Source organism: Protopterus annectens, chromosome 6.part0 (genome assembly GCF_019279795.1).
Source record: "Protopterus annectens isolate FY-2018-M chromosome 6.part0, PAN1.0, whole genome shotgun sequence".
Classification (NCBI taxonomy): domain Eukaryota; kingdom Metazoa; phylum Chordata; order Ceratodontiformes; family Protopteridae; genus Protopterus; species Protopterus annectens.
The window spans coordinates 1,917,978,287-1,917,998,624 of NC_056737.1; the positions used below are offsets into that span (position 1 = coordinate 1,917,978,287).

Below are 20,338 nucleotides of genomic sequence, written 5' to 3' on the forward strand. Positions count from 1 at the left end.
CATTAAAAAACTATCATTCACTCTATTGCATAAATTGCGCAAGTTTTATCTTCCTTGAAATTTTATTCCTCCTCCTAAACATTGTTCTGCATTTACTGTTTCCACAAATTCCATTTATTTCTATGCAGTTTGCTCCTTTCCTTATCTAAAAATCCAAACTCCAGTTCTTTTATTTCCTTTACAACATTCAGTACTTAATTTACAGATGGTTTATATTCTGATTTCTGTTTTCTAGTAAATGTTTGGCAGCCAAAAGCATTAAATTTAGTAACGCTTTACTATGTCTAGGTAGTTCATGTTTATGTATTCCAGTTCAAAAGGATCATTTCCTCAGCTACAATAATTTGCTCCCCCAAAACTTCTAACAAAGTAACATGTAGGGAAATTTTAAATTCTGCCAACTCATTATATTCCCAAAAACATGTTCCCAGTTACTTCTCTTGTTCCCATCACACCTTCTGCATTTACTATCTACCTGAGGAAAAATTAACTGAAGTCTGCATGGAGTATAAAATACCTACACAAACACTTCCATGCAAAAATCCCCAACATTCTAGGCTATATTGCATACTGGTACTGCGCTCTCACACTATCAGCACCTATCAATCATACTTCCTAACACTTTGTGCCTGGGCAACTGTCCGTTTTGCTCTAACCTAGTTATGGCTCATAAGTTATTGGGCACCTTACAGGTGTAGAACATAGTGGGGTTATTTTTTTATTTTTGACAACTATATTCAATATATTTGAGTCTCTAAGCAGGATGAAAACTAGTTGGTACAAGCCTTTATGAAATATAGGAAGCATTGTGCATATTTATTCATGGCAGTGGAGGTTGTAGAATCACAGTCATTGGTCAATTTTAGTTTAAACCAAAGTAAATTTGCTGAAAAAATGCTGTCAAAACAACTTTTGAAGAACCTCAGAGGTGATTGTTGCTTGCAGGAACAAGCCACCTGCATCCACTATGTAGGGGTATACTACCTACACCCTCAAAATTATATACACATACCGTGAGGTCACACACAAAAAAAGAGAGAAAAATCCACTGTCACTGAAAGTTGTTTTGTCTTTTTTACTTTGCTCTTTTTGAAGTCAAAGAAGAAGCTCTTGATAGATTGACTGGCTCACTAGGTTGTCCAGTTAATGGAGAAATAATTGAAATCACCCAGGAGAATATTACTTCTTTTATTGGGGAGGGACTGCTGTTTGTTAATATATGCTTTGTCGGCTGCAAGTGACATGAAGAGGGTTTGGTATTTGGCTATGATATGCTATGGATTTTTATGGATGGTAGGATATGGAGGAGCTCAATGTCATTGTCTTACTTCATGACTCTTGGTGTGATTTGTATTCTTGGACATGCCACAACATGTAGGATAGCCATTTTCAACAGTGGATTTGAATGGGGATAGGCATTATAACCTGCACTGAGGAGGTGCTATAAATGCAGTGAATCTTTCAGTAATGATGCAGATACCTATATTTTCAAGAGTCAGAAAAAATATTATTCAGGCTTCTGGCATTGAGTAGCACTGCTTTTTTTATGTATTCTTGATTTTGTTTGACTATGCTGGTAGTTTGAGGTGACTGATCTTGCCTAAAAAAGGCACGGTGGGAAAGTAGAACATTTTGGCCAATATACAAAAGCCCTGAGGAGAGAGGTACAGGCCATCCCTAGCAAAGTAGGTAGGGCCATTCGTAATTTCATCTCAGGCTGATATATATTGTGCCCCCTAAAATGATAATAATAGCTTAGACAGTAATTAAAGTTGATTATGTTTTGTTTGTATTGCTGCAACATTCTTAATGAAAGGAAAAGAGATGGCAGTTACATTTAGCTACACATTTACTCCCAAGTCTGAATTTTCTATTAAACTTGAGCTAAAAAATAAAAAAAATTGAGATAATTGATATGTTTTAGTAACATGAAATATTTTTAGTTTAATTTTGTTTTGAGTTTTGTTTTTTTTTTTTAATTGTGCTTGAATTTCAACAGGTGATAAAAATTATTTTATCGGTGGACAGCATGATGATGTAATTCAGTTTTTTTAATGGTCATGCAGTATTTTTTGGTTTTTGTTTTTAGTCTGCTGAAGTCCTTTTAGAGTTGGGCAAACGTGCTTATGAATAAAATCCTTATGCAGATCTGCTGATTGGATTTGTTTTATTATTTTCATATTATTTTGGAAAAACTGAGTCCCTTGTTTTCTATTTTTGGTGATTTACTAATATATATATATATATATATATATATATATATATATATATATATATATATGGGTCTACTTCACTTGACCTAAAACTCATTTGACTAACTTTCATTTGACCGACACCTAAATGACCTAAATTTCAAATTACTGACAACTCATTTCACTGACTCTCATTTCACTGACTTTTAAGACATAGACTTGTTATGGGTTTCCCTTCACCTGTGACTTGCTTGTGATAAAAATAATTTTTGTAACTTACAGTGCTGACTGTCAGAATACCAATAGTAATGTAGAAAGTAGTGTTGTAGTGTTTCTAAATGTGAGTTTGTCCCTTTACATTTTTTATGGACAGTATCTAAAGTAAATTTGCAAATATTTTGTGCGTTCCCAGCAGTAGTGACAGCGTGTAGAGTACTGCAAGACAAGTTAAACGTATATGCTCTTTTCCCCACTGTAGTGCAATCCTGGAGTTAGTATATATAATTAGGGGGGTGGGTGTAGCCCCCACCTAGTTTGGTTGTACATTTGTCCAGTTTCTGTTAAGGGGTAAGTAAGAAGTTTTTAAATTCTGTAAAGAGTTAGTTATTGGTGTTCTAAGTGTGTATGCCTATGGTTTAAGATTTTGTATGTTGAAATTCAGCATTGTAAGCTGCCGGTAAAATGAGGGTCAGTCAAATGAGTTGTCAGTAATGTGAAATTTAGGTCATTTGGGTGTCGGTCAAATGAAAGTCAGTCAAATGAGTTTTACGTCAAGTGAAGTAGACCCATAGATATATATATATATATATATATATATATATATATATATATATAAATAAAAAAAATTGTACCAAGGTAAAACACTACTAACTGAAAACAAAACCTTAGATTTTATGCCACAAAACCACCAGGAAGTAAAGGAAGGTTAAAACAAACTGTAAAACATGGGCAAAAACAAAATCATCAAAGGCAATAAAATTATCTATTTGAACACTTTTTTCCCAAGTTTTATTTAATTTAATTTAAAAGTTCTTCAGAATAAATAGTAACCTATATAATCACCCTTAAATATACAAAAGCCCACCAAATCAGTTTGAAAAGAACCAACCACATTTGTATAAAAGTCACATGACCAAAAACCTGTTCTATTAAAAGTCACATGATTGAAAAAACATTATTAAAAAACTCACAACTAATACCTCTTATTTATCTCTTCTAAACACAAAAAATGTATACCACAAAAAATGTATTACAATAAGTATTACAACCGGTTATATATATATATATATATATATATATATATATATATATATACAAACAAAAGTAGAAATAAAATTGTGTATTATTATAACACCCATAATTTAAGAAGACATTTAATGCTAATTCTTTCATTAAGACCAGGGAATTTATCGACCCTTAGCCTAATTTTCAATGTTGCAATTTTAATTCTCTGCCTTCAAGAAAATTAATAAACTTAGCGACAAACTGGTCTAAGTTAATTTGTTCCAAAACAAAAAATTGGAACTTCCTGAAAGGAAGACATTCTAAACTGTGTCTCACTACAGCATTCAAAGAATCTTTATTTTTAATTGCTGCACAATGTTTTCTTACCCAAAACATAATTTTCTAATGCTTTTGCCAGTGTAGAATGCAGAACATGTACAACACATTGCTAAATACACTATACAGGAACTGCAACATGTATATCTGCTTCTAGCTAGAAAGGTAGAATTCAAGTGTTCAAAATGAAGTAAATGTACTCATAAATTTGCATTGTTTACAGCTGGCACAACTAAAGGTGCCAACCGAATTCCCCCCCCAAAATTTGTCCCTACCAGGATCATTTTGTAAGAAAGATTTTAAATTTGAAGACTTTTTAAAAACATACATAGGATGATCTCCTAAAATACTGGAAAGTTCAGAATTACCTAAAATAATTTTCCAATTTGAACTTATAACCTTTCTAATCTATTTACCATCAGTAGACATAACTAATGGAAAGGCTAAAGACCTATCAATCAAATGATTGGACTTATTACGTTGACTAACCACTATAGAATGGGTTAAAACATGGAAAAATTTTTCTGAATGATCCTTTACTACTCCGTCAATAATCTTATCAAGTTCATATAAACAGTATTCATGGTCTAGAAAGAGTCGTTTAATAAATTGCACCTCATGAATAAATTTGGCATCATCGCTAACTAAGCGACTAGCTCAAATTAGTTGTCCTCTAAAATTGTTTACTTTCAGAAATTTAAGCTAGAAACTGTGGTACTGCAAATAATTATTTCTAAATGTATCTTTCCTAAAAATAGAACTGATAAATTTTTGCTCTGTTAAATTCATCTTTACAGTTACATCTAAAAAATTTATTTCAGTACCTTTCCCACGCAATGTAAATTTTAACCAAAAAATGCTGTTATTGATTTGGTCCAAAAACTCAACAAGAACATCATCTCTACCTGTCCAAATAAAAAATAAATTGTCAATATATCTTTTATAAAAACTTACAAAATGAAAAAAGGCAAATTCACTAGAAATGTTTCTTCCCACCAGCAGAGGACAAGGTTTGCAAAAGCAGGGGCAACCTTGGCCCCCATAGAAGCACCCATAATTTGTTGGAAAATATTGTGATCAAAAACAAAAAAATTGTTATCAAGGACCATATTAAGCAACTGACTTATAACTTTGAGAGAAATAGAATCGAGCTTGCAAATATTTTCTAAATATGACTCAACAAATTGTACCCCCTCAGTTTGTTGTATATTAGTGTATAAAGAAATAATATCAATAGTGACCGTAATAGTCTCTTGCCAAGAAAACTTGTATTCCCAAGGACTGTTCAAAAAAGCCCAAGAATTTTTTAGAAAAAAAATGCTTTTTTTGTACCCAGGGGTTCAACATCCGATCAAGGTACGATGAAACAGTGACAGTCTTATCTTTGGGACAAGAGACTATTGGTCTTAAAGGGGGTGCATAGGATCCTTATGAATCTTGAGAATACCGAAAATGTTCACAAGTTCTGGTTCTTCAACATTCAAAAAGTCATAAGTTTTAATATCTAAGAAATCATAATTAAATAATTGAAACAACAAGGTATCAAGTTTTTTGTAACTACCAATCACAAATTCTTTTGAAGCTTTTTAATAACTTGTTCCTTCTAACATTCTAGACGTATGGTGAACATACACTTTCTGTTCCATGATTACCATCCCACACCCCTTATCAGCTTTCATATACCTGTAATCATTAGAGTTAATTAGTTGTTTAAAAGCTACATTTTCCTGAAAGCTTCGATTATAACTACGTTTTGAAGAAGATTTCCTAAATAATATATTAAATTCTTTTTCATGGATTTTAGAAAGTACTTGAATGGTATTATGAAGGGGGGTTAAAACAACTTGGTTTCCTAGCCCCAACATTGTTTTTAATGTTAACATCATGCATAATGTACTTAAAATGAGCTTTCAAATAAAATGCTTAAAGTCCACAATACGTTCTGTATAATCAGCCTTTCTGCTTGGTATGAAAGAAAACCCTTTGGAAAGAACATTAAGTTTGTCAGTGTTAAAATAATAATCAGTCAAATTAAATATAGGCAATGGTCTATCTTCCTCTCCCTCATCCCCTTCCTCTCTTCTTCATTCTATTGTTCTTGGGAAGGCTGGATGTGGTGTAGTTCCATGTAAAATTTCCTCCTTGAAAAAAGGATAAAATAGTGGAACCTCCATGATTAACAACAAGTTCAGAATTGTTAATGGAACCACTAACCATATTTTCACTAATAGTGTTGTTAGAATTGGAATTAGTGGTAGACAATGAAATGCTGCAACCATTTGAATTATTAGACACTGCTTCAGGAAAATCATCCAATTGTGAAACATTATCCCCAGCAGAAACACTGCCAGATGACAAAGAACTGTCTGATGGCTTAAGGTCTACATTTGATATAGGATATGCTTCATTCAACAAGTAAGCCTGAGCATCACAATTTACCTTCTTGTTTTTACGGTTAATGAGAATAGAAACATGCCAGTCAACTTTGTTAAGAATGTCTCCATACAAAGAATAAAGGTGACAAAAACCAGGATGCTTATTAATTTGTTCATTAAGAGTTTAAACTTCATTACAAATGAAATCTGCTTTTTTGAGAATGATGCTTGATTAAAATGTAATCATTTCAAGACCTGTATTGTTAAATAAGGAAACTAAATCGACATAAATGGAATGACTGTAACTAATTCCATTAGGAAACCTGAAAAGTCTTATGCCTTGTGGCACTTTTCTTAATTCATAGCATCTTTGTAAATATAAAGATGTCATATTCAAGAGATTTAAGTTTAGTTTTCTCTCTAGGGCAAAAATCATAGACTTACAATTGGAAGACTGTCCACGTTCAATAACAGGTGCAGCATCAACTTCATTTTGACTCCCATTTTCACTGGAACCACCAGCATGAGCAAAAGGATTAACATCAGGAACTTGGAAGACATTCTGAAAAAAATTGGGTCCTCATTGGTAAAAATGGTAACCACAGTCTGAGTACTTTCTTTGGCAGAAGTACTAGAAATAGAAGTCACAGCCTTATGGCTAGAAGAACCCATGTTGTAATACTGGTTTCTATCAGTATGGCTGTTCCATTTGGAACTCAGCCTTGTTAAGGTCGATTGTACTTGCTCCATCATTTGAACCATGTTTTGGCTCAACTCCAACAGTTGATTAGGAATGGTGTATGTAATTAGATCCAAAGTTGCATTAGTCAAAGTGGATTGGCTAGCAACTCCACTGGTCAAATCAACATGAAAAGCTCCATTCAAGTCCATGGTGGTCCCCAGTGAAATGAGAAAACAGACAAACCAGACCAATAGAAAAAAATCTGTACCAAGGTAAAAAAAAACACTAACTGAAAACAAAACCTTGGATTCTGTGCCACAGAACCACCAGGAAGTAAAGGAAGCTTAAAACGCACTGTAAAACACGGGCAAAAACAAAACCATCAAAGCAACAAAACTATGTATTTGAGCACTTTTGTGCCAAGTTTTATTTACCTAGAACTCCTTTGAATAAATAGTAAGTAACCTGTATAATCACCCTTAAATACAAAAGCCCTGCCAAATTGTTGATTATCTTGACTAACCACTATAGGATGGGTTAAAATAGGAAAACATTTTTCTGAACAATCCTTTAGTACTCCATCAATAATCCTGTCAAGTTCATCTACGAAGTATTCAGGGTCTAAAAAGAGTTGTTTAATAAATTGCACCTCTTGAATACATTGGGCATTGTTACTAACTGACTGGATTGAATTAGTTGTCCTCTAAAATTGTTTAATTTCATAAATTGCACCTCTTGAATACATTGGGCATCGTTACTAACTGACTGGATTGAATTAGTTGTCCTCTAAAATTGTTTAATTTCATAGATTTAGGGTGAAAACTGCGGTAATGCAAATAATTATTTCTAAATGTACTTTTCCTAAAAATAGAACTGATAAATTTTTGTTCTATTACATTCACCTTTACAGTTGCATCTAAAAAATGAATACACAATTTTTTTATTTTTGTTTGTATATATATTACCTACTATAATGCTTATTGTAATACATTTTTTGTAGTATACATTGTGTTTAGAAGAGATAAATAAGAGGAATTAGTTGTGAATTTTTTTGATAATGTTTTCTCAGTCGTGACTTTTAATACAGCAGGTTTTTGGTCATGTGACTTTTGTGCTTGGTTCTTTTCAAACTGATTTGGCAGGCTTTTGTATATTTAAGGGTGAATATACAGGTTACTATTTATTCTGAAGAAGTTCCAATTAAATAAAACTTGGGACAAAAGCTCTCAAATAAACATTTTCATTGCCTTTAATGGTTTTGTTTTTGCCTGAGTTTTACAGTTTGTTTTAAGCTTCCTTTACTTCCAGGTGGTTTTGTGGCACGGAATCCAAGGTTTTGTTTTCAATATAAAAAAATATATATATATATATATATATATATATATATATGTATATATGTGTATGTGTGTGTGTTTGTTTTGTGTATATTGTGTACCTTCAGAGGTGTGCCTATCTATCAAGACCAAAATAAAGCAAAAGGTGATTAAGCCCAAAGATTGTGATTTATTGTTACAGTGATATCTCCTCAAAGATTTACTGTTTTGGTAAATATCTTACAGAACTGTGTTTTCTGTAAATAAAAACATTGTTTGAAGCACTGAAACTTCCTCACACCTCCAACAATAATTTACAAATAAAAGACCTCAGTGGCTAAGTACATAGATGTCCGTATGTCCAATGACCATTATGAAGCTGACAATTTTAACTCATTCACACTTCTAGCACTTTTTGTATACTTTCATTTAATACCCATAACTCCTTATGTCATTGTAACATTTTTGAGGGTTAGTTCATTAACTCTGTGGCTTCCCATTAATAATATGCAGCATGTAAAACGATTACACTATAATTTTTAGCCCAGGATGCACTGTAGTGGAGCTATTAACCACTGTTTGTTACTTGTTTTTCATATTTTCATATTTGCATTCATTTTTCATAAATGATTGAGCTACATGTTCTGGAGGAGCACAGAGTAAAATATCACAGTTAGGGAGAAAATATAATGTCACTGTCTATGTATAATGCACTGTATTGGAGACACTGAGTAGTTTGCTTGTAATTTTTCATACATTCAATATTTATATATGTAAATTAATATTTCCAAACCCAATTGACTTAAAATCTATTGCAGGATATCAGACAAAATCATAGCTGATGTTAAAGCAGAGTGTCACTGATATCTGCATTGTACATTATACAGATATTAAGAGGTGTTTTTATTAATTATGATAATTGCATCATTTTGCATATATTTAATATTTGTGAAAATATCTCAATAAAGAGGTATTCAGAAAGTAATTTCTTGCCATCACATCAAAGCACTATTATAACCATATCATTATGTAATGTAATATACTACAGCACCAATGTGAACAACATGAATGCATTAGCTGCTATCATTATAAAGAAGTTTTTTTGATGAACAATGTTCTATTTCCACCTTTTTAAGAGCAATTACTGTTCACATGTATTTACATTTGTTTTGATTATGTTTTGTAATACGATTTTCCAGAAAATTCCCTAGAATCTAAGGAGATATGTAGACAAGGAGAGGCATGACATTCCACAGCTACTAGGTATGAATGAATTAAAAGTAGATAGAGCTCTGTATGTCTTCTGACTCCAACAACATGAAAGTTTAGCCTTCACCTTTTGTGTTTTGAACAAATTACAGGAAATGAAGTCCCTATAGTACACTGGCTAGTGAATTGGCTTTTTTCATAACTATAGAGCAGAACACATTAGTAGTAGAACTAGCAAGAAAATCCTGATTTTTTTTGATATTGCTTAATACAGCTTTATGTAATTATAAGATAGATTACATATGATGCAGTAAGTGAGACTACTACAATGCCAGAGTCTCAGGAAGTTGAAGACCACTGTCTTGAAGCCAGGGACTCGGGTATCTTGTAACTGGCAGATGTTCAGAGTAAGTGGAGTTGCCACACTCAATCAAACAGAGTAGTCAAGTTAGAGCAAGGTAGTGTAGCAGCCATGACGAGGGACAGGGACAGTTTGGGAGGGTAGGTTAGGGTTTCAGATAGCGATTGGGAAGGAGATTTAGGTTTATGAAACAGGAGGGTATTAAGTGAAAGGGCGCAGGAGTTTATTTTCAGGTATATGGAATGATCATGGAATTTATGTTTAGGGAGGAAGGAGTGAAGTTTTAGATTTAGAGAGCAAACGTGGACTTTAGAGTTATGGAGCAGGAGGGGAGTGCTCTGGTAAGGGTTAGGGACCAAGGGAGTTTTAGGGTTAGCGTTAGGTAGTGGTAAAGCTATGTCATTCAGTAAGGTCAGGTCATGCTCCTCCCCCAGGATCCAGGAGAATATACGAACACCTCAACGAGATTCGGAAGCAGGACATTAAGAATGCCCTGTACAAACATTCTCTTACTTGTCAGAATGCTAGTTGGAGTTTTTTTGTCCTGGAGAAAGTAATAAAGGATCCTGGGGGGAGCATGGGAAAACCAGATTGAGGTTAGGGAACTTTACTGGTAGTTGGTTTTAGAGGCTAATAGAACCCCTGGATTGAACAAACATATTTCCATTGTACCAGTTCTCAGGATGAGAGCTGCTAAGTTGTAAATATTTTTCAGCATTTATTTTCTGGTCAGATGGCAGTCTTGGTTATACTAGCTTGTCTTGTCATTTTCTCAGCTACCCAGTATTTTTTCAGCTGCCTAGTGTTTTTCAACATCTGTTTTTTAACATATCTGTTTTTTATACATGTTTTTCTAAATGTTCTACTTATGTTTTTATATAAAACATTGCACATGATTATTCTAATTTGCATTTGTTCAAAGGTTTTAAACATGTTTTCTTATTTCATTTTATTTTATTAGGTTCATAGAACCCAGGGCTGGGAGGCTGGCGTATTGGTTAAGGTGTTTACCTTACAGACACAAGGTGCAGGGTTTGATTCTCACATTGGGCAATTAGCTAGGCTTAAAATGACCCACAAGGGTAGTTAGCCTAGTACTAATCTATGAACCTATAAACAGCTGTCTGCCTGATCCACAGTCTCGATTATTTGGACCTCTGCTTTTGTGCCCTGGTTTTGTGTTTTGGTTTCTTGTACTGGTGGGCACTTGCCTCCTTATTTTTCGATTACTTTCAAGGGGATAGTCAGGAGCAAACTTAAGACCATAACTTGTTCTTGTATTTTTTTAGAAAATGCAGCAACAAACGTGATGTGGTATCACAGAGCAGTCAGTGTCATTTGAAAATTATGGAATAATACCACATGTGGAATTGGACTTGGCACAAATATTTTTTATATTTTTAGTGCTTGCTGCATTATAATACCCATAACATGGATTCGGTAGTAAACACTTATTATGCAGAGTACTTATACTGTTGTTAGAATCATTAACTAATGGAAGACTGTGTTAACATAGGTGTAGTTATGCTAGTGATTTGCGTAGCAGCAGATTATAGCTGGGTCAGGGATGAAATAGTCAAGATAAGCATGAGGTAGAAGGAAGATGCATGGTGGATTAAACTATTGTGCTGCAACTACACATCTGATATGACCTTTGCAACCATTTTAGTCTGGTGTTGAGCTGTGTTTGTGTCTGGAATTGTTTTCTCTGGCTTGCTGACATTGAGTCTTTCTAGATTCTTGATTACATTGTATCGCTTGAAGATCTTGGCACTTTACTATTCCCAAATATGATTTGTGTTTCTTTATAAACCTTTCTCTTCTCAATTTATTGTGAACTACTAATTTGTCAATTTTGAACAGTAAGCCTTTAACACAACTTATTTATTTCTTGAAATAAAAAAAGGAATACAACTGAATTTTTCTTTGCTTTCTCGTGATATTTATTCAAGCTATCATTAGATTAAATGTTTGGGGAAAAAAGTTGTAAAATACACTAAAACCATCTAGAACCCAATGGCTTCTGGGGGACCTAGAGGCTCCCAGACCCAGAGCTTAATTTAGGTATTTTTAGTTGTAATAGTGCAGTCTTGTCCTGTTAATGTGTATAAAAAATGGAGGAAAAAGCTGGGAATAAGACAATGCATTAAAAAAAGTAAAACTGTCAGTATAGGAAGGCCAAGGGGGCATTTAGTAGTCACTAGAGGGAGTGCATACAGAGGGAAATGGAACTAGTGGACAGTGGTGGAAACCATGGAGTCCTTTGCCTTAAGCCAGCCCTACTTGGTTAAAAAGAATTATCCAAAAAAAAAAATAGTTTAAGGCTAGAAATAACATGAAAACCATTGGAAGATCAGTTTGAATTTTGCAGGATTATATTTACATTTCATGGGATTATTCGTAGCTGAAAAAGAACCACAGTTCACATCAGCACAAATGCAAACCCTTTTCTTGCAGAGTGATTTCCATCACGTCCTCTTGCTTCTAGACCATCCCTATTCAGAAGGTGAAGCAAAACATCTCACTCACTTTTTATCATTCAAGTGCATTGATCAAAAGCCAATTCATTTAAAAGTGAGTTATTCAAAAGCAAAGTGAGTGACTCAGTTCACAAAACAGCATATTTTTGGTGTGGGACTGCAAACCCACCATATCCACCATGCACTCAGCTTCAAGGTCAGTGCACTTTGGGGCAAGGAGAATACCCCAACCACAGTGACCACCTTTACCATCCATGTGCTGATATTAAAGCACATGGCTGTGATGTAGTATGGAAGGAAACTGACTTTTAAGAAGAGACATGGAATCTTAATACTACCTCATGCACAGAAGTACAAACAATGAATTCATTTGCATTTCCTTGGGGTGTATCAAACATGCCTTTCAACTTTCTAGATTTTCACAGACTACATATGTTTTTGCCTCATATTTTTGGTCTTTTCCTCATAGAATTTGGTTTTCCAGCAATCCTTTGAGTATTGAAGTCAATAAATAATGACAGACGTTTGAGTTTCAGACTTTATATACTTTAGAAAATAAATGTTAATATAACACCTTTTATTCTAGCAACTTTTTAAGTTTATAAGAACGATATTTAAAATCTGTCCCTATTTTTAGGCCTTTACCCCCCCCCCCCATTATTTTTGGCTTTGTCAAGATTTATTGTGCTAAGAGGTTGAGGTATGGTATTAAATACCACATTTTGTCTAGACCTCATAAAACTGATGTGCATGCAAACAGCATATGAGTACGCCTGCACATCCATAAGGATTGATTGTCTGCTGGGCTAGGTTCTGTCTCACTCTTGTGGTCTAAAACAGGATAAAAGAAGGCAGTGGAAGTTAATTGATGAATGAACAACAGAAAAAGCAATAACAAGCTTCAGATGAATCCCAATATCATTTGTTCCAAACAGAAAAGCTAGAAGACTCAGGATATTAGCAACATGATGTGGCTGATGTTTGTCATTTTATAGCACAACAGCCTGAACTCCTGCGACATCAGTCTGAATACAGACATCTCATACAGTGTATGCGTACAGACAACTGGGGCTAGGAGAACTAAGGGTAATAGATCAAGAACGGGGGTCTGAGGAGATGGTCACACTTAGACTGAGCTACCCGGAGTGAATGAGATGACAGTGGTAGTGGCAGACAGTATGTTGAGACATATCTAGCTCATCTAGTGCCCAGTGCGGGGCCATGTTATAGCACCACACCCCTTCAGCTCAAGTGAAGTGCAAAAAAAAGAAGGACATTGCACCAAAGTGCCTTGCTGTACCAACTTTTTGGTATGCAGGAACTTTCTATCGTGCCCTCTGACATTTTGTACCTGGTGTGGTTGGCAACTTCACCCCACCCTTACTATGCAACTAGGTTTATCTTAAGGGACAAATATTCCATAAGCATAGAAGTAATGTTTCCACTGAATAAGGCCTTAGATCAGATCTTGAGTACTGCATGCAGACCTGGATGTTGTGTAAGAAAACATTAGGCTATTGGTAAGGATTCAGAGGAAAGTTACAAGAGTGATTTGTAGGATGAAGAGAAAAGGATCTGACCAGACATTATCTCTGAGACAGAAGAAATCTAGGGGGGCATAATATCCGTGCACAAGATCATGCCAGGGAGATGTAATAGATCATTCTTACAGGATGGACAGAGAGGAAGGAGGGGCCATAGGATGCAGAGACTAACCACTCCCTTGATCCAAAAAAGTACTTTTTCACAGACAGGGCTGTGGACCCATGAAATGGGCAACCAAAAAGGCTGGTGGGGAGGAATTCAAGAGGGCATGGGACAGGTGATAAAAAGGCTAATGGTAAGTTAGGGATGGAGAAGAAGTAGAAGGTTAAGGCATTTGAAAAAGGCAGACTAAACAGGCTTATTGCCTTCTTCTGATATCAAGCCAGTGTTATGTAATGCTAAATGCAGATTCCAATATTAACTGAATGAGTTATTACTGTGCAAACTGAGTCATTTGCATATTATTTAACAAATTATCAATTAAGATAGGTTGACTTAATAAAGAGGGATTGTTGTGTGTGGTGTTTAAGTATAAATTCTAGAAAATAGGTAGTATGGTACAGTACAAATTTAAAATTGCATGCGTTTGTGTAACCACGTATAATATTGTATGCAGCATAAAATGATAGCAAAAAAAGCTCAGTTTCTTGGGGTGTGTCATGTTTTGTTAATGCAGAGACATATAGCCACAAATAACCAGTAAAATGAAGCAAGCAGTGTCAGAACAGTCACCAAAAAAACTTCAGAATGATAGACACCACTGTAGAAAGAACCATAAAATGAATCCTTTAGTATAAAAAACAAGTTTTAAATAGCCACAAATACTACCAAAAAAGAATGAGAAATCATCCTTAGCATAAAACAAAGTATTTGCCGTATTATCTATCATTATTCTGAGTGTTATTTTTTTATTTTTTTTCTGTAATGTCTGCTGGCTGTTAGGGCACCGATACATGGAAGTAGTTTATTATCTTGAGTTAATGCGCTTGCTGTTGTTTTTACATTTTCATAGTGTGCAGAACTCAGCCAGACTGGTTGAATGCATAACAGTTTTTGTTTCGTTTCCCAGGCAGACCCAAAAGAGAGATACTTAGTGAGTGAGCTGCTGGCAGACCTGGAGAACTGCAATGCCAAGAATGTCTTCCTGTTCATTGATCAGAGCTATCCAGGTACTCTTATTAAAAAACTGCTATCCTCTTCAAAGCACAGGAATGTGGCCTTGATCAGTGCTGCACAAGGCTCCGAGTTTGCCTGGGGATCAAAATTCACAGAGTTCTGGGGAACTCTTCAGCCAGACCAGTGTATTATTAACCACCTTCAGAAGGTAAGTGTCAACTGCTTATTTCAGCAGTACCAATGTAAACAGGAGTATTTAGATGTCAATGAACACACAGGGATAAGGCTTATGTTAACATCAGAGAGATGGATAAGGCTTATGTTAACATCAGAGAGATCTGTTTTTATATTTGAAGGGTAGAGAGTAGTTTGTTCAGAACTCATTTATCAAACGGCCTTTCAAAGGAAGCAAGAACAAAAGTCAGCTTTTTTAATGGAGGTTTAAGCCTCCATTCCCAATACACACACACACACACACACACACACACACACTTCATTCAGGAGAAAGCATCCCTTGCATTGCTACATTTAATATCAGATGTAGGGTCACTGCATTTTAGAAGTGAGGGCAGTTTCTTCCTTACTGCATATCCATTTATCTAATGCTATTTTTGATCAAGTGACCAAAATGCAGAAGTTGCTAAAGTGGTTTTCTTCCAGTTCATCTACTCTCCAATATAAGAAATTATTTATTATCCATTAATTCATTTATACAATCAAAATATAAACTTTAATCCTCTGAACTGATTTTATTTCACATTTAGCAGAAACTAAAAAAGACAAACACCAGCGAAGCAATTACATTAGACTTAGAACAATTTCTGGCCAACTATTTTGTAAGTCATTAATAAATTCATAACCAAGGGTAATTGTGACTGGGTTTTACCGTATACTAATTCTGAGATTGCAGTATCTCACAGAGTTCCCTTACAGCAGTGTCAGTTAGTATATGTAAGTTACAGGGGTGCAGGCATTACAGCCTCTACATCAGTGGGTGAAGCCCCTTGCAAAATGATTGTATGTAGTTACAGCAAATTTTGTTTTTCTTGTTAAGTCACAGTTGATTGCTTGCACTTTTGGGCATGTAACATTTATTTGGCAAATCTTTAGTCATGCTGTCAATAAATAAATAAGTAATACTATTAAATGTTAAAGACGAGCAACATTCAGATCCGGTGCGCTTTTAGTGTGGTAAGAAGGTTACAATGAAAGCCGCAGGCTACCACCATGCTTTTCACTATCGTTGTGTTAATCAATAGCCAGACAACTTCAATGGCAATTTTCTATCAGTAAGCAAACGGACCAGCCGCCTAATGAGTTATACACATTCAGCTCATAAACTGAGGCTTCCCTTCAACTCATAAAATAAAACTTGTTTTCAGCCTCTCTTTCTAAAAGCATCTACAAGGTATTGTGTGTGTCCAAGAGCAGCACTTTGACCTTCTCAAGGACAATAAGTCTTCAATATTCAGCATTACAAATAAAAAATTAGAGACTTATGAGATTTTTGTGGATGTTGCTTTGTCTGTAGCAATTTTTAATCCTCAGGAAAATATCTTAAGAAGTGATATCTGAACTGTAAAAGTTGTGGAAATTTATTCCCTCATATATTTACTACAGTTTTTTCTGCAGTCTCGCCCTGCACTTCAAACTTCCCACCCTCTAAGGACTTTATGGTGTTGTCCGCTTAAACAGTACTTACCTGCCTGTTGTGATTGCCGTACTGCTGAGGATGTTATTTACCTGCTATACTCCTGCCATCTATCACCCGACATATCTTCTTTTAATGACTTTGTGGTGTTTGGTTGAAACTATTTTTCTGCCATTGTTGTGACCGTATTATACATCCTTACAAATGTGTAGGCGTTAATTCAAATGCGGTTTGCTATTATTGTATGCCTTTAAGTGTAGTGAGCGCATTACAGAGATAATCCCCCCCCCCCCATTCATAATTGGTCTTTTTTATCACTATTACCCATTCAATTTTTCTTTTTAGTCTATAGTGCTTCCTGACTCTCCCTGTTTATAGTGTCCTAGACGTGCCTTAATTACACTAGCTCACTAAGTCCCATACTGTATCTTTATAAGACATTTTGTATAACAATTGTGCTTCCTTACTTTGAAACCAGTTTGAGCCTAAATATGCTATTTTACTGACCTTGTTATTTTGCAGTCAACAGATTGTTTTTTGGTGCTTATTTATCATTGTGGTTTGGCCCCACTCCATTGCCCTCACTGCACTCGGACTCACTTTGCCCCCCTACCCTACCCCCATTTCCACACACACCCCCACTTTCACTTTCTTTACACCTAAGTAAACCACACCCCTGATCTATTCTCCAATCAAACCCTCCAACCTCAATAGTCCCTTCCCCTCCCACTGCTATACTCTTAAAGTCACCTTCTCCCTAGCACCACCTAGGCACAATTTCCATCCACTTCTACTTTTACTCTACCTCCCCTCAATTTTACTTCCTCTGTTACACACAAATCTCCTCTCAGAATGAAATTCTGCCTCTGCTTACACTACTACACTCTCCTACTGTGCTTTCTCTTCCTAGCTTACTATTCCATGGCTATAAAATCAAATGCTATCCCTCCCCAACACTCACATGCACCTCTCCTCATCTTCCATGCAAACCTTATCAATATATCATTACCAACTGTAACCTTAGATATAATACTATTTTCTTGGTTGTCCTACTACAGGTATAACCAACTAATAACCAAAACAAAAACATAATACTGTACTCTTTAACACAGACAAAACTCTAGTCAGATATTCATCCTAACCCAGGCCCCAACTGTAACTCCCATCCAACTGTTCAATTACCTTCTGTCTCCTGTTCTTCTACGTCTATCCAGAACAACTCTTGACACTAATACATACACCTCATTACTTATTACTTGTAACTCTGATCTACTTATAACAAATTTCAATCTCAGAAGCTCTGTAAACAAAATCCTTGAATTCCATGGTACCTTGGACACCTAGTCTCCAGACATTGCAGTCATAACTGAAACCTGGTTAAAGCCCTACATCAAGGACTCTGAAATAGCAACAAATGGTTACAGTATTATAAGACTGGATAGGATAAATAAACGGGTTGGGGGGGTGTAGCAATTATGTTTAAAGACTCTCTTAATCTTGAAAAACTGAATTGCTCCCCTCCAGACATCCCTACTGCTGAAATTCTAAGCACTCACCTACATGTTAATCCTCATAAAGCCATTAATATCATTGCCATCTATCTAGCACCAGGTAACAACCTTCATGGCATTGCATCCCTCCTGTCCTGGTCATCTTTTTCTCTAACCCAAGAAGCTACCATCCTAGGTGATTTCAACCTTGACTGGTTATCCTGCTCCTATGACTCTCCTACCAACTTCATAAACTTATACAACTTCACCCAAACTATAAACTATCCCACCCGCACTGACAAATACACAAATAATAAATCACTACTTGACTGGATCTTAATCAACAAGCCAAATCTAGGGTAAAAGGCAGGCTGTCTACCAGTCATACTAAGTGACCAAGTGACTAAGTGACCATGCCCCTACATTTCTAGTCAGGAAAAGAATACATAGCCAAACCTGTATCCCTTCCAAATACACCCATAGCAAAAAGAATTTCTTCCCTGACATCTTCAATATTCTACTACAACACTGTGACTGGTCCCCATTAAAAAGTCTGCAACTAGACCTTGCTATAGAATACTTCAACAACAAATTCCTTGAAATATTAAATAACCTTGCCCCCTCCAGGAAACTTCGACAAAAATCCAAACAGCTCCTATGGCTATCTAAAGAAACTAAACAACTAATGAAACAAAGGGATAGCACCTGGTCACTATACTGTACAAACAAAAACAAAAGTGAACTCACCCTTTATCAGCAACTTAGAAACCAAGCTAAGAAGAGACATCATTGATACAAAAACTACTTTCTTACCTGCTAACAAAAATACCAGCACAACCCACAAAAGTAATGGCATATCATCAACCACCTCCTTAACCCTGGTAAAACCTCCATCCCTGCTCCCCTCACTAGTAATACCACTGAGCCCTTAGCCTCACAGTTCAACTCTCACTTCATCTACTCTATCACCTCTCTTAGACAGCAAAATAAACCTACCACTCACTGTCCCCTTCCCAACCTCTGAAGACGCTAACTCTTTCTCCTTTAAACCCATTTAAACTACCTACATAAAAAACTTCTATGTAAACTAAAACCCTGCTGTCTGGATGCTGACCAGCTTCCCAACAAGTACCTAAAACTAGCTGCTCCATCCATCGCCTACCCCATATCCATACTAATAAATCACTCTCTCTCAGAACAGTATGTACCCAACCTATTGAAGATTTCTCGTATCATACAACTAAATAAAGGCGGCCCATCTAGAGATATTACAAACTACCAACCCATTGCCATCCTCTCTCCCATAGCCAAAATCCTAGAGAAATGTATTCTGAATCACCTCACTACTAACAACCTACTGTCCAACTCTCAGCATGGTCTCAGACCTAAACATAGTACAATCACAGCCCTCATAACTTTTACAGATATCATTCACTACCTCAGAAATGAAGGAATACTAGTCTCAGCTATTTTTCTAGACATGTCAAAAGCTTTTGACACAGTATCCCACCAGCTACTACTCAACAAACTTACCACTTATAATCTCACTACCTCACCCCTAACATGGTTCCATAATTATTTATCTAACCCTCAACATGCTACTAAATGGGCAAACAACCTCTCCCCACTATTACCAGTCACCATGGGGTACCCCAAGGCTCCATACTTGGGCCCCTCCTCTTTGTCATATTTACCAATAACCTTAATACTGCCGCCCAATATGCCACCATCATCCAATACGCCGATGATTTATCTCTTATCTGCTCAGCCCACTCCCTGAAATAACTTCAAAACAAAATGAAAACATCTTTCCACGACTTTGAAAATTACCTCACCAGCCATCAACTCATCCTCATCCCAAATAAGACCAAGCTCATAATCTTCTCTAACAAATCATCCAAGCTCAGCACAACATCCTTCTCCATACAATCCTCCAATGGTACAATAATTGAACCCAATAATCAGACCAAGCTGCTTGGTGTTACCATAGACAATACAATAAAAGTTGATAAACACATCTGCCTTACAATCAAAAAAGTCCACTCCAAACTTAGACCTCTCTACAGGGTTAAACCTTACCTTACACAACAAGCTAGACTTACCACAGCTAGATCTCACTTGCTATCCACCCTCCTGTACTACTCTCAGATCTTTACCAACCTATCCAAAGCTGACCTTAATAAACTAGAATCCTACTATAACAAAATAGCCAAGTTTGCCACCAGTCAGCCCCATAAAATGCACCACTGCACAGTTCTCCAACAACTCAACTGGCTGGAACTTCCCAATCTGTTAGCACTGAAGCAACTTTCACTTGCCCTTAAGATCATATACAATCCCACTGACTGTAAGCTGCTTAGGTCA

At 35.8% G+C, this 20,338-nt stretch overlaps 1 protein-coding gene across 1 annotated transcript in view; it reads left to right on the forward strand.

Moving 5' to 3' along the window:
* The window catches only part of LOC122804983, an 817,331-nt gene that overhangs the window by 794,722 nt on the left and 2,271 nt on the right, over nt 1–20,338 (forward strand). The window contains exon 6 of the mRNA XM_044075229.1: nt 14,787–15,041. Coding sequence (XP_043931164.1) covers nt 14,787–15,041 — 255 coding nt within the window. The remainder of the gene's footprint in view (nt 1–14,786; nt 15,042–20,338) is intronic.